Raw genomic sequence first — 15,706 nt, forward strand, 5'->3', positions numbered from 1 at the left:
ACCACACGATCGCTACCTCTTCATGCTCGATCAGATTTTTAGCTTTTTCAATGATAAAAGAAGTTTGATTAACGGTTCCTTTGCAGTTCTGGATCGGTAGGGTAAAGGTATCTAATTTCGACATAAGATCTTGGGGGTACCTAAATCCGACCGATTTTCCAAGTCACATCAATGACGAGGTGCGCACGTCATCACAACAGAAGGAATGCCATTCATACACGGGCCATTCATGAACCGGTTGATGACGCGACTTTACGGACCAATCGTTTTGTCGCGAGAGTTATTTGCGTCATCGGCACCGCGGCGCGAAAATTTGCCTTGCAAGAGTCTTCTAAAGTTTTAACGTTGAGGGGGGAATCGAGACGAGGGTGTGGTGTATGTGTGTGTGTGTGCGTGTGTGTGAAGAGCGATTCAGACCAAACTACTAGACCGATCTTTATGAAATTTTACATGAGTGTTTCTGGGAATGATATCCCCGGATGTTTTTTTCTTTTTTTGGATACATACCTTTGATGACGTCATATCCGGCTTTTTGTAAAAGTTGAGGCGGCACTGTCACACCCTCATTTTTCCATCAAATTGATTGAAATTTTGGCCAAGCAATCATCGACGAAGGCCGGACTTCGGTATTGCATTTCAGCTTGGTGGCTTAAAAATTAATTAATGACTTTGGTCATTAAATATGTAAATGAAAATTGTAAAAAAAAAAAATTATTTATAAAACGATCCAAATTTACGTTCATCTTATTCTTCATCATTTTCTGATTCCAAAAACATATAAATATGTTATATTTGGATTAAAAACAAGCTCTAAAAATTAAAAATATAAACATTATGATCAAAATTAAAGGCACAGTAAGCCTCCCGTAAACCATCACAGATACGGTCAGGCTTTTACACACAGTACAAACACCCTTTCATTTAAACACTCACCGATTGAGAACATCCCAGGTGCCCTCCGTAAAGAGCGAACAATTTTCAAAGAATTTATTTTTGCGTGGTTTATCTTACCCCTGAGCCATTGTGAACTCGTGTCATCCAGTTTCCCTTTTTCACAATGTAGTCGTCAGTTAGTCATTTGAATGTGACTCGATGTGAGCTTATCTACAATAGCACGTTTTTATGCACGAAACAAACGGCTGTGGTTCACAAGAACTCTAGCGATGGCTTTTGACTGTTGAGAGGAACGGCGATATGCACTGTAAACCGTCGTCTGCGACGACCCTTACGTGACCCTGCTTCCGGGCTTTTCTGATCTTGTCTTGATGAAAAACAAATTCTTTTATGATTAATTAAAGAATGTTGTAACAAGCTGTCAATTTATTATTTAGATTTTAAAAGTTAGGTCTAGCGCAAAAACGCACCACGGTCCAAAAACATTCTGATAATCATCGATCCACGGCTATCGACAGTTTACATCGATAGAAGGGAAGTAACTCATTTTTGACCTGAGTTCAGAATGGGTCCAAAAGGTGTTCGAGACAATCTGCAAAATTAATTCTTTAAAAATTGCTCGCTCTTTACGTAGTTAGGGTACCCACAGATGTTCCCGTTTGGTGAGCGTTCAAATGGAAGGGTGTTTGTACTGTGTGTAAAAGCCTGACAGTATCTGTGATGGTTTACGGGAGGCTTACTGTCCGGGCGTGATTTCCGGTATCATATTCATAACAGCCGTCCCGGCCAGCACCAAAACGAGGCGCAATTGTTGTTTAGGAGAAGTCCACGAAAATAAATTCTTTGAAAATTTCTCACGCTCGACAGAAAGCAGCCAGGATGTTCCCGTTCGGTGAGCGTTCAAATGGAAGTATGCTTGTACTGTATGTAGACGCTCGGGGAGCTCTGTGATGGTTTACGGGAGGCTTACTGTGCCTTTAAATTTTCGAAATCAATTTAAAAACACTTTCATCTTATTCCTTGTCGGTTCCTGATTCCAAAAACATATAGATATGATATGTTTGGATTAAAAACACGCTCAGAAAATTAAAACGAAGAGAGGTACAGAAAAGCGTGCTATCCTTCTCAGCGCAACTACTACCCCGCTCTTCTTGTCAATTCCACTGCCTTTGCCACGAGCGGTGGACTGACGATGCTACGAGTATACGGTCTTGCTGAAAAATTGCATTGCGTTCAGTTTCATTCTGTGAGTTCGACAGCTTGACTAAATTTTGTATTTTCGCCTTACGCGACTTGTTCTTTGTTTCTGTTTTTCGACGGCATAATTGGATGACCAAGCAGGCACGGCTACCTACTAAAGTCGTGTTGAGGCAGGCTTTGTTTAGGGATCCTTCTATCTCCCCCCTCCCTATGTGAGGAGAGTAGTTAGGGTACCCACAGTCTTTGGTGGTAAGCCTTCAGTTTGTGTGCGTCACTTATGTGCGTGTTTTTTGTTGTGTGTTTTTTCCACTTAAAATAAAAGTAGATTTGTTTAACATTCTGTATTCATATATGTATGCAATTGATTATTATTATTTTATATCAAAATGAGTGAGTGTCTTTTTATGAACAAAAAAGTGTTCCTTGTTAATGAAACATGTATCTTGGCTCTTCTTGCCGTTTTCTAAATTAGGGGGTATCGATAGTATAAGTGTATTTCTGCCATTAAAAAAATGATAAAGAAGTACTTATCTGTTTTTATCTTGTACACACATAAATACACTTTTAAAACATGTGACGTTTGTTAGTGTATGGAGACCTTGAAATGTGAAAAAAAACATTTCGCCGGCCGGTTTAGGTGAAAATGGCGTTCTGATCAAGGACAGCATCATGCAAACATATAGACAGCCTCAGGCAAGGAACTTTGTTGTGAAAATCTGTTCTATGTTTAAACTTAATGTAAATCATTTAGTATTAGTGGTTTTCTGTCTTCTTTCTGGAGTTAGGCTTGCATCAAGTTTGTTTGATAGATTTTCACGTTTTGGGGGCAACTTTCGTTTCGCTTGATTTTCTATGGAAAATAAGACTCTGCGTATAATTTTTTTCTTTGTTTTGTGTGGTACTGATCCTAATTAATTACAATAACATCCATGTTCACAGTATTTCACAGTTTTATGTTTGACTGGAAGTGTGAGAAAATGGGAAATGGCTGAAATCAATACCGTGAAACCTGCCAGCTGTCGAACTCACAGAATGAAACTGAACGCAATGTAACGCAGCAAGACCGCATTCTCGTAGCATCGTCAGTCACCCGCTCACGGCAAAGACAGTGAAATTGACAAGAAGAGCGGGGTAGCAGTTGCGCTCAGAAGGATAGCACGCTTTTCTGTACCTCTCTTTGTTTTAACTTTCTGAGCGTGTTTTTAATCCAAACATATCATATCTATATGTTTTTGGAATCAGGAACCGACAAGGAATAAGATGAAAGTGTTTTTAAATTGATTTCGAAAATGTAATTTTCATATTAATTTTTATATATTTAATTTTCAGAGCTTGTTTTTAATCCAAATATAACATATTTATATGTTTTTGGAATCAGCAAATGATGGAGAATAAGATGAATGTAAATTTGGATCGTTTTATAAACAAAATATTTTTTTTTACAATTTTCAGATTTTTAATGACCAAAGTCATTAATTAATTTTTAAGCCACCAAGCTGAAATGCAATACCGAAGTCCGGGCTTCGTCGAACATTACTTGATCAAAATTTCAACCAATTTGGTTGAAAAATGAGGGCGTGACAGTGCCGCCTCAACTTTCACGAAAAGCCGGATATGACGTCATCAAAGACAGTTATCAAAAAAATGAATAACGTATGGGGATATCATACCCAGGAACTCTCATGTCAAATTTCATAAAGATCGGTCCAGTAGTTTAGTCTGAATCGCTCTACACACACACACAGACAGACACACACACACACACACACACACACGCACATACACCACGACCCTCGTCTCGATTCCCCCCTCTACGTTAAAACATTTAGTCAAAACTTGACTAAATGTAACAAAAAGATATGCCTGCCGACAGTCAGTGTGTGAGTGCGTGGTTTGTGCGTCAGCGGGGTGTGTGTGTGTGTGTGTGTGTGTGTGTGCGCGCGTGCATGCGTGCGTAGGCTACGTTCTTGCGTGTGTGCGTTCGAATGAGAAAGAAGAGAGAGAGAGGATTGAAGAATGAGGTCACGCTCTCTGTCACATGAATACATATATACACACACTGAAGGCTACCTCGGACACGAACACTTGCCAACAACTGTGGTTGGACATGCTTTTGAAATGGAATATTTTTTCGACATGATTTCTGGACATACGAATCCCGCTGTGTTGCCTACTGATGTTGCGAATGATGAAGGTTTTGAGTTGACTGACCTTGAGGATGTATTGCATCAGGCGTTTATCGTCTCAAATTATATCCTTGCTACTTTTCAGGACGGTCAACTAATAATAATAATAATAATAATACGAATATTTATAACGCGCACATATCTCACCAACAGGCGACTCAAGGCGCACATACACTCATTCACACACACGGAGACTTAAAGTCACTAGCACACACACACCATCAACCATTAAAATATGTACCTGTAGTTATTCAGGGTGGGATGGGGTGGGCAGTGTAGAATGCATGGATTATTTGGAAAAAAGGAATGTCTTAAGTGCAGATTTGAATGATTCGAGGGACTGTTGTTGACGGAGGGGGAGAGGTAGTGTGTTCCATTGGCTAGGTGCTTGGAAAGAAAATGAGCATTCATGGTAACTTGGATAGTCAAAGTTTTTATTTGTTTGATTCCCATCAAAGAAACAGAAATGGTAACCATTCTTCAAATGGCGCTGCAGTTTTGATGTCATCAAGTTAATTCCTTTGCAGAATTGATTGATTTTCTCAAAAGCCATTATCAATGTGTTTATCAATTAACACCTGTTCATTTCTGTCCAACTGCAATGCAAACTCAATGTGGAGGAAACAAGGATTCATTACAAACAAGTCATCCCTGTACATCAACAGATTTATGTACCTCAATCAATACTGCTGGTATGAGTGACAGGAATCTAAAAGAAACAAGTCGCGTAAGGTGAAAATACAATATTTAGTCAAGTAGCTGTCGAACTCACAGAATGAAAGTGAACGCAACGCAACGCAGCAAGACCGTATACTCGTAGCATCGTCACTCCACCGCCCGTGGCAAAGGCAGTGCACGTGGAATTGACAAGAAGAGCGGGGTATTCGTTGCGCTGAGAAGGATAGCACGCTTTTCTGTACCTCTCTTCGTTTTAACTTTCTGAGCGTGTTTTTAATCCAAACATATCATATCTATATTTTTGGAATCAGGAACCGACAAGGAATAAGATGAAAGTGTTTTTAAATTGATTTCGAAAAAAAAATTTTGATAATAATTTTTATATATTTAATTTTCAGAGCTTGTTTTTAATCCGAATATAACATATTTATATGTTTTTGGAATCAGCAAATGATGGAGAATAAGATAAACGTACATTTGGATCGTTTTATAAATTTTTATTTTTTTTTACAATTTTCAGATTTTTAATGACCAAAGTCATTAATTAATTTTTAAGCCACCAAGCTGAAATGCAATACCGAACCCCGGGCTTCGTCGAAGAGTACTTGACCAAAATTTCAACCAATTTGGTTGAAAAATGAGGGCGTGACAGTGCCGCCTCAACTTTCACGAAAAGCCGGATATGACGTCATCAAAGACATTTATCAAAAAAATGAAAAACACTTTCGGGGATTTCATACCCAGGAACTCTCATGTCAAATTTCATAAAGATCGGTCCAGTAGTTTAGTCTGAATTGCTCTACACACACACACACACACACACACACGCACACACACACGCACGCACATACACCACGACCCTCGTTTCGATTCCCCCTCGATGTTAAAATATTTAGTCAAAACTTGACTAAATATAAAAACAACCAAACGCAAATCTACTACTACTTCTACGACTCGTTTGAATGTAAAACAGAAATGTAACACTGTCTGTGACAATGACGGTTCTACGATTCGTTTGAATGACGGTATAGATCGAACCTTAACCCACAACTACGAAAATTTGTGTCAGACTTTTTTGAACAGGAAAATATGCCTCTGTTCAACAGTAACCAACACATGGAAGATGTTTTTGAAACTTACAGAAATGTAACACTAGCCTATCTGTGACAATGTTGCTTTTGAATTGAACCCACATTTGTTGAACAGGAGAGAATGTTCCTGTTCAACAGTGCCCAAAACACTGAATCTGACGTTTTTGAATCTTTTCTGTCATCTAACTGAATCTGACGTTTTTGAATCTTTTCTGTCATCTAACCCAATTGCTCATGACTTCATCGATCTTGAACATGCCTACTTTTCAAAGAAAGACAGACAAAGCGAAATCTGCATGTTAGCCATCTGCCTGAAATGGTCAATGCACTTTTGTAAAATTGTCACAGCTGTTATATGCACTTTTGTGAAATGGTCAGTGCTGTTGTGCACTTATGCAAAACTTGGTGCTGTGCTGTTAACATTTGAACAAAATGCATTTTGTTCAAATGTTTAGTGCAACTTGCTACTATATAATCGCTGTATGCGCTTTGTGGTAATAATGCACTTTTGTCAAAAGTTTGCGCTAAATGTTGGCACTATGCATCATTGTTGGAGCACCCTCCTGTAGTAGATGCACCATGCATAAAAATGTACTGTACTGTGAAATGTTTCGTGTAAATTATTGTCACAATAATGTTTTGTGCGCCCCCATGTATGTGTTCTGTGCTAATAATGCACGGTTGTGAAATGTCCGTACACATTTTGTGGCACTATGTAATTGTTAGTGCATCCTCCTGCGGATGCTTCGTGCTAAAATTGCACTTCCATTAAAATATTGTACGCTCATGTCAACTGGTACTATATTTTCAATTGTTTCTCTGTCAATTTCAGATGTTTGTTTCCAATTACTTCAGTATCTCCCTGTTGCAATTCCAGGTGATTCATTATGCATGTGCCAATCAGTTTGAGGTGTTTAATTCTGATTCCTGTATTTACAGTGTAAAATTAAAACTATTGTTTTCAAACATTCCTATGACACCTGGTAATGGTTCTGTGTTTTTTTGTAATTTGTATTTTGTTTTTCTGCAATAAATATTTGAAATGGATCTGAGACTGACTTACTACTTTTAGCACTCTTTTTCACCACATTCCCACGTACAGATATTGCAATATCAACTCTTCCTTTCTACCTGTTTCAAACAAGCTCTATTTTTTAATTAAAAAGTTTTTTTTTCTTGTGGCTGTTTGATCAATTATGGCAAGCATTGACTGAAATAAACCATTTATATATATCCAGCACAACATGCAATTCATTAACTTTTGACCCTAACCTTTAACACTTCCCAAAATAAATCTTTGGTGGACATTGCATCGACGCTGTTCATTTTGAATGAACATTTTTCTTGTTAGATCAGTGGTCTATGCCGGCGCATAGTTGTGACTGGATCAACTCGCTGCGCTCGCGGTAAGTGCTGACAACCGGAAGAAAGCTGCATTCCGAAAAAAGTCACTTCCGTTTCGCCATTTTTCGATGATGCCAGAGAAGTGAACCATGATTTCAAGATGCCCGGTGCAAATTGTTGTATGCCTGGATGCAGCGTGAGCTCACTAAGATCTTCAACGCTTATAACTTTCCATGGTATACCAAACGGAAAAGCGGATGCCGAATGGAGAGCTGCTCTTCCACAAAATCAACCGTGCTGACAAGCTTTTCAACCCGAAGAATGCGAGGATGTTCCCGACATTTCAAAGAAACATGCTTCAAATACGGTACGTAAAAAAACTAGTAATATAGCGAAAATAAGCTTTCATCTGATTGTCTGTGCTGTGTTGTTTTGCTTGTAATGCTTCAAGTGACGAAGCTCTAGTAGTATCAATCAATCAGTATGAAGCTTAGTACTTGTACTGAACTTGTAGTAACTAGTACTTTTACAGCTCTCAGACAAAAAATAACACAATCGTATTCTGAATCATACATTGACAAAGGCGTAATTCTGAGCTATAATTATTAGGTAATGGGGGAAAAAACCACTCTTTGTTCTTGTGATAATGTGTTTTTGAATATATTCTAGTAAACTTCTGGGTTAGAAGTAGAACTTAGATTTCTTTTGTTGTTTTACTCGGTCACTGAGTCAGTCTTGTTCATTCTTGACAGATTTGCAGTAGTGTGTTTTACTAATTCTTGTTTCTATTTCAATAGATCTAAATGTATAGGTCTGTTTAGTTAATTTAACTTATAATTTCGACTCAGCATTTTGAACATTTTCTTTGCATGTTTTTTTGCTGGGCCTACAGGCAAGCGAGCACTCATTCCAGGAAGTCTGCCAACCAACCATGTGCTACAGAAGTCAGTAGAAACACCAAAGACTCCAGCCAGGAAACCCCCAGTGAGTAAAAATTGCTGTTATTTGCCCAGTATAGTATGCTATTAGTGATACTGATAGTGATAATATGCTACTTGTAACTCTTTTGTGAGTACCGGTACATGTATACTGGGTGTTTTCTCAGTTTTGTCCGCTGTCAGTGTGAGATTTATATTGTGGTATAACCTGTTTTTCTAGTTTCATGGTTTAGCCACGACTCACTTTGAATGAGGGTCATCTGCCAGGCATTTAGCTGATTATCTGATAAGTGATATTTTTTAATTTGCTATTTATAAATTACAGTTATACTAGTAAACTAACACTGTCGCACAAAGTATGTGACTTTAAAAAAAGATTTGTTTGAAATCATGTGAGCTCTGTCCACTAGATGATGGAGAAGGGAATTTTTCCAGTTGAGTCTGCAACATGGATTTTTTCTCTCTCGGATAACAAATACAGTATGGTAGGAAAAATTTAGGGTTGGTGTGGCGATAACTTCTTCTTCTGCGTTCGTGGGCTGAAACTCCCATGTACACTCGTGTTTTTACGTGTATGACCGTTTTTACCCCGCCATTTAGGCAGCCACACGCCGCTTTCGGAGGAAGCATGCTGGGTATTTTCGTGTTTCCATAACCCACCGAACTCTGACATGGATTACAGGATCTTTTCCGTGCGCACTTGGTCTTGTGGTTGCGTGTACACACGAAGGGGGATAAGTCACTAGCAGGTCTGCACACAAGTTGACCTGGGAGATCGGAAAAATCTCCACTCTTAACCCACCAGGCGGCCGCAGCCGGGATTCGAACCCTCGACCTTCCGATTACGAGGCCGACGTCTTACCACCCCGCCACAGCGCCCGTCGTGTGGCGATAACAATAAAGATATGTCATAGTGACTTGACTAATTGATTTGAATTCTGCTGCAGGTCAGTCGCCCCCCACCTCCTGGTTGCCTACTACAACTTCGAGGAAATACGACAGGACACCCTTCAGCTTGCTGCACCATGGTGTCTCTTGGAGAACAGCAAGGAACAGATACAGGTGGGAATAACCGAAGCCAGCCAAGTGAAACTGTTGTCCTCTACGTTATGATTACGTACTCCAGCAGACATCAACTTGTGGTCGACGTGCGTGGGTTTTGCTCAAAATACGTAAGTATTCGTCAGTGTTTGGCTTCTCGAATTAAGTTTCAACTTAATCTCTGTCTCGAACCACAGGCGGAAGGTATCGTTCACTGGACCACTACTTACATAGAAAGACTATACTGAACGAATCGTCGGTAAGCTTACCACACTGTCATACTGTCATACTCATAGTGATATCACTGATACATTTGTACAGGTATTAAAACATGGCTGTTTGCTGAAAAAATCGTTGTGAAAAATTGTAATGTCTCTGAAGTTTGATTCAGTCCGTCATTCATTTTGATGGGAAGTCAACCCTTGGTGAGGCTAATACTAATATTGTTTTGATCTGTATTCTGCCAGTGCCATTGCCAACTGCCATTGTTGTTCTTGTGGAGTTCTAGAACAAGCTCTGGTTTGAATGACCAGCTAAAATTAATGCTGATAGTAAATAAGTACATTATTTTTGCATTAGCGGGGTATACAAAATATTTTATTAAAAAAATACCGCATGGTTTTGCTTGATCAAATCATTTATCAGCTAACAATATGCTTTTATTTCAGTTGGACCTGACTTGAGCATGATTCCGTTGTCTCCGCAACAACAGCTTGATTGAGATACAGGCATGTCCAGTTTTCAGCAAGTGCAGGCTGAGTGTGAAGATCTGATTGCTGATCTAGACACAACATAAGCTGCTTGACACTATTCCAAGGTAAGCGAGAAGCTTTGAAAATAGTTACTTTAATTCAGTAATGCGTAATTATGTATGCAATACTCCTGCTGGTGAGTTCACTACAAACAGGTACTACATTAGAACTAGAAGAATAGGTTCCACAAGAACATTTCTGACTGTTGATGCCACTAAAACTCTCGTTACATCCTGCATTCTGTGTAGATTAGATTACAGCAAATCCCTTCTCATAGGCTGCCCTGACTCCACTCTCCAACCCTTGCAAAAAGTACAACACTCTGCAGCACTCCTCTCATGAAAGAACTTCACTGGCTTCCTGTGTCTCAACGTATTAGGTATAAAGCTGCCTGCTTCTGCTACAAGATCATCTCTGAATCGGCACCTGCCTATCTTTCGGAACTGGTCTCCCTCTCGCACCCTTCATTCTTCTGCTGATGCTCGACTTCTCCGTCAAGGTTGCTTTAAACGCAAGGCTCATGGCTTCCGCACGTTTTCATATCATGGCCCTCAGTTATGGAATTCACTCCCCTTTCTATTACGTCACTCTCCATACATTTCATCTTTTAAGTCCAATTTGAAAACTCACTTGTTCCAACAACATTACGGATAGTTCCTTAGGCCAAACAAAAAAATAGTCTGTTTACGGTAACATCGGCCCAAAAAATAGGGTCGGTAGGTCGGGATTTTTTTTTTCTCCAAAAAACATCAAATTATTTTGCCAAAAAACAAACTTTGTTTTAAAATTTTGATTTTTTTTTTTTCCCCCCAAATGCCAAAAAAAAGTCTAGGGTCGCGCAAAAAAATAGGGTCGGTCGGGATACCGTAAACAGACTTCTTTTTTTTTGGCCTTAGCATAGAGTCTGGGGATGTGAGATGTGCATGATGTGTTGTTTGAATCTGACAGTGATTGTATGAATTTTTTATACACGTATTGTTGTCACGCGCTTTGAACTTCTGATAAGGCGCTTTATAAATGCCCGCTATTATTATTATTATTATAAGTAGATACACACTTGTAAACTTATGTTAGTTTTCACACGTGAGCATGAAGTGCCTTTATGAGAAATGTATAGTGGCTTGCAATATTGAATTTGAGGGATGTTTGCAGTTATGTAATATATTAGCACAGCTCAGTTTTCTTCAGGGTTCCGTGAGAACAGTGAAATTCTCCTTTGAGGACTGAAAAATATCTTGGATAATTGGTCTTAATTGGGGGGGGGGGGGTGGGGGGGGGGAGATTTAAAACATAAGTACATTCACATGTGTTTTTCATTTTCACTGTGTAAAGGTGGGGAGGTCCTTCTCTACTTGTTTCTTTGTTTTCCCATTGACATATATTTTGTTCTTGTCTATATTTTTTACATAGGTGCTGTCCTCATCCCCAGCCGACTGTTTCCGCTGAAGCCGTGAAGGATGCTTCTTCATGTAGGCGTGGACATCTTTTTCGTCGCCGTGCAAGGCTTCCAGTTCCAGTACCATATAATTTTGTGAATACTCTGGGGACCTGTCATCAACTTTGGAAGGACGCTTTATTTTAACACTTTGTACCCCATCTATGTTGACCAAGATTTTTTAAGCCGAGACCAGCTGTGCTGCAGCAGGTCACTCAGAATTGTAGAAACTGTATCAACAGGCTAGAATCCTGGCGTTAGATCAACGTTACAGGAAGCGACTGAAGCTAACAGTCTAAGCAGGATGCAGATATGTGCCGAATGATAACAGATGCAATGTACATAGTGACTGTGTGTACCTGGGAGACAAGGAGTTAAGACCACATCTGAACTGAGGATTTAGTCTCTCCATAATCAAACGCTGAAGAAGATTTCAGAATGAACTTTGTTAGATAAATTATGGTTGTTATGATCGTCACATTTTAGGTCCCCCCCTTCCCCCCTTTTCAAACTTCCCCGCTTTTCAGACCTTACATTTTTGGATTTTCTGTTCACAACCTGTTGTACATTTACCTAGATATTAAGCAGATTTCCTCCTTTATAAGACCAGCTTATTTTTTTTATTCTTGGAGGCCTGAAAAGGGTGTTTGGAAGGACACTGTATTTGTTTGTTCGAAATTCAGAATTCAAATAATTCTTCATCAACGAGTTATTACTGCCTCACCATAGCAGTTAGGCCAGTCTTACTAACTCTTACTTTTATTAATGTGCCGTGATGCAAAGACGTTGAGCAGTTTTCAGATGTTTATGAATCTAGGGCTTTCAAAATTTACTGACATACAATACAATACAATACAATAAAATAACTTTATTAATCTCTAAAAGAGAAATTGCATTGCTGAGCTTTTGTGTCCGTAATAATAACATACATAAAACATTCAAAAATAAACATTTGTTCTTTGTCATGCATACATTCTTGTGTTCTTATACATTTCTTCATGTTGGACTCCATGACTCCATGACATCCAAACATGAAGTTCAGTTACCCCTTTTTGAGTCACTTGAGAAAAAGTGACTCTATGTAATCGGTCAGTGTTAGTCTGTCCGGCCGGCCGTCCGTCCGGCCATCCGGCCGGCCGTAGACACCACCTTAACGTTGGACTTTTCTCGGAAACTATCAAAGCGATCGGGCTATTTTGTTTAGTCGTGACCTCCAATGACCTCTACACTTTAACGATGGTTTCGTTGACCTTTGACCTTTTTCAAGGTCACAGGTCAGCGTCAAAGGAAAAATTAGACATTTTATATCTTTGACAAAGTTCATCGGATGTGATTGAAACTTTGTAGGATTATTCTTTACATCAAAGTATTTACATCTGTAGCCTTTTACGAACGTTATCAGAAAAACAAGGGAGATAACTAGCCTTTTCTGTTCGGCAACACACAACTTAACGTTGGGCTTTTCTCGGAAACTATAAAAGTGACCGGGCTCAAATTTTATGTGAACGTGACTCATTGTGTTGTGAATAGCAATTTCTTCCTGTCCATCTGATGCCTCATATAATATTCAGAACTGCGAAAGTGACTCGATCGAGCGTTTGCTCTTCTTGTTAACTTTGAAGGTCACATTGTGGGCGAATTTTTAGCAAAAAGTTGGAACATGGTATGACTGTTCTTACTCACAAGGGAAGTGATTTTGTTATTTACTGATTTTCATTTTGTGTGGCCTTCTTTCACCCATTTAATCATTCATAAATGTTCATACCCAAGGGAAGTAATTCACATATATCTATGGCCAATGTTTTCACAGGGCATCTATAGTGTGGATGAACACTGTCTCCACTCAAAATAGTCCTTTGCTATTGTACATTGTGAATCAGCATTTTTGTTTTTGTCCTGTTTGAATAAAGTGCAATCATTTTACAACCAAAGTGTTAATGTTAAAGATGTTTACATAATGTGTGAAGGATGATGCATTTGAAAACTAATATTGTTAAATGTAAATTGACCTGTGACAAGTCAGCATAGTGCAATATCCAAGCATGAAACCCGCACACAATTCCCAAACAACATGCTTTCTTTTCCACAAAATTCCATCCAGTGGAAAACAATTATGTGAACGTCATAACATGGTTTTTACATTAATAATCAAGCCTTACACCAACTAAAATGGTGTTAATAGGCATTTGAGCAAGCTTTAACACCAACATAACATGGAGTTAATAGGCATTTGAGCAAGCTTTAACACCAACATAACATGGGGTTTTGCATGTTATACCAGCAATAACATGATGTTAATCACATTACAAGCAAGCTGTAACACCACCAAAACAAGCAGTTTTGCAAGTTAAGTCTACGATAACATGATGTTAATCACATTACAAGCAAGCTGTAACACCACCAAAACAAGCAGTTTTGCAAGTTAAGTCTACGGTAACATGATGTTAATCACATTACAAGCAAGCTGTAACACCACCAAAACAAGCAGTTTTGCAAGTTAAGTCTACGATAACATGATGTTACTTGGCGTTAAACCAAAGCTTTAATGCCATCAAAACTTGGAATTTTTGCATGTTACAGACATGCTGTAACATGGTTTAACATGATGTTTTGACCGTCGCAAAACGCGCTGAAATTCCAGGCAATTTCGCTGCGATAACTTCAACAAAATCCAATCAAAATCTGGCGTTGTCGTGAACACCAAAATGTGATAAACCCATTGAAACTTGAAGTTTTGTTGGGATTTTGAGTAGTTTTGTAAGATACAAAACGCCACTTTTCGCCCAGTGGAAGATACAAGTTGACGGCGCCGAAGGCGCCTAAGCCTCTAGGGGGGTCCGGGGGCATGAACTATGATTTATTTCATTTGATTTGTGTGCAAATGTCATGATGTCATTCATTGTATATATGTTCACGCCCGTCATTTACAATCAAAATATTAATCATGATAAATGATACTAACGTTCGCAGCTGCAAGCCGTTGTAGATCTACTCTATAACTCCGCGACGGCCGTGTCAATCAAACGAGATGGTTATGTCTATACCCTAATCGATCACCGACCGTATTGCCACTAGATCAGTCTATCAGTTCCAGACTTGGCATGCCGAAATGAGATAAAGTAGAGGAGAAATAAATCTTATACATGTGAAACTAGTACCAACATGCACAGCTTGGACTGTTTTGAGGCTGTAGTGTCTACAGTGTGTGTTTTCTCTGTTCCGGTAGAATACATGCAGTTCGACGCTACAACTGTTACTGATTTTGCAACATTTAACGAGAGAAAAATAAAACAAAACAATCCTCTTCTGCTCTCTTCCCTAGGAAATTTGAACATCCTGAAACCTTAGGCATGTGCGTTTGAGCAATTGATGGCCGAACACCATGCCCCACTGCGTTTTTGCGTTGGCGCGACCATGCTTGTGCAGCACGATATCACCACTGCTGTGGAAAGAGAAAGTAGGTGGTTCCATGTTTCCGCGTGGTGGCGCCACTGGGCTTCCGGTCTCACTTTTCAGCACCGTATGGAGCGTCTCTGTATACTCTATAGTCTCTGACGCAACGCAGCAAGACCGTATACTCGTAGCATCGTCACTCCACCGCCCGTGGCAAAGGCAGTGCCCGTGGAATTGACAAGAAGAGCGGGGTATTCGTTGCGCTGAGAAGGATAGCACGCTTTTCTGTACCTCTCTTCGTTTTAACTTTCCGAGCGTGTTTTTAATCCAAACATATCATATCTATATGTTTTTGGAATCAGGAACCGACAAGGAATAAGATGAAAGTGTTTTTAAATAGATTTCGAAAAATAAATGTTGATAATAATTGTTATATATTTAATTTTCAGAGCTTGTTTTTAATCCGAATATAACATATTTATATGTTTTTGGAATCAGCAAATGATGGAAAATAAGATAAACGTAAATTTGGATCGTTTTATACATGTTTATTTTTTTTTACAATTTTCAGATTTTTAATGACCAAAGTCATTAATTAAGCCACCAAGCTGAAATGCAATACCGAAGTCCGGGCTTCGTCGAAGATTACTTGACCATAATTTCAACCAATTTGGTTGAAAAATGAGGGCGTGACAGTGCCGCCTCAACTTTCACGAAAAGCCGGATATGACGTCATCAAAGACATTTATCAAAA

The 15,706-nt window shown here is 39.1% G+C and overlaps 1 protein-coding gene across 2 annotated transcripts; it reads left to right on the top strand.

Annotated features, from left to right (window-relative positions):
- Positions 1-7,221: 7,221 nt before the first annotated feature.
- Positions 7,222-13,490, top strand: LOC138954603 (uncharacterized). Of its 2 annotated transcripts, none has more exons than XM_070326406.1 (5): positions 7,222-7,760; positions 8,286-8,377; positions 9,279-9,393; positions 10,041-10,189; positions 11,535-13,490. In XM_070326406.1, exons 1-4 carry the CDS (start codon positions 7,583-7,585, stop codon positions 10,091-10,093), a joined length of 438 nt encoding a protein of 145 aa, XP_070182507.1. In that variant the 5' UTR covers positions 7,222-7,582; the 3' UTR covers positions 10,094-10,189; positions 11,535-13,490. The 2 variants fall into 2 exon arrangements, with proteins under 2 accessions (XP_070182507.1, XP_070182506.1); XM_070326405.1 differs by having other exon boundaries at positions 7,231-7,760; positions 9,279-9,503.
- The last annotated feature ends 2,216 nt before the right edge of the window (positions 13,491-15,706 follow it).

This window comes from Littorina saxatilis, unplaced genomic scaffold (genome assembly GCF_037325665.1).
Source record: "Littorina saxatilis isolate snail1 unplaced genomic scaffold, US_GU_Lsax_2.0 scaffold_612, whole genome shotgun sequence".
Lineage (NCBI taxonomy): Eukaryota > Metazoa > Mollusca > Gastropoda > Littorinimorpha > Littorinidae > Littorina > Littorina saxatilis.

What these genes read in the sequence shown, in the direction of transcription:
- LOC138954603 (XM_070326405.1), top strand. Translation starts at nt 7,583, where the DNA reads ATGCAGCGTGAGCTCACTAAGATCTTCAACGCTTATAACTTTCCATGG. An exon ending in AGAAACATGCTTCAAATACG is followed by an intron (nt 7,761 to 8,285) that starts GTACGTAAAAAA and finishes CTGGGCCTACAG; the next exon opens with GCAAGCGAGCACTCATTCCA. An exon ending in CTCCAGCCAGGAAACCCCCA is followed by an intron (nt 8,378 to 9,278) that starts GTGAGTAAAAAT and finishes ATTCTGCTGCAG; the next exon opens with GTCAGTCGCCCCCCACCTCC.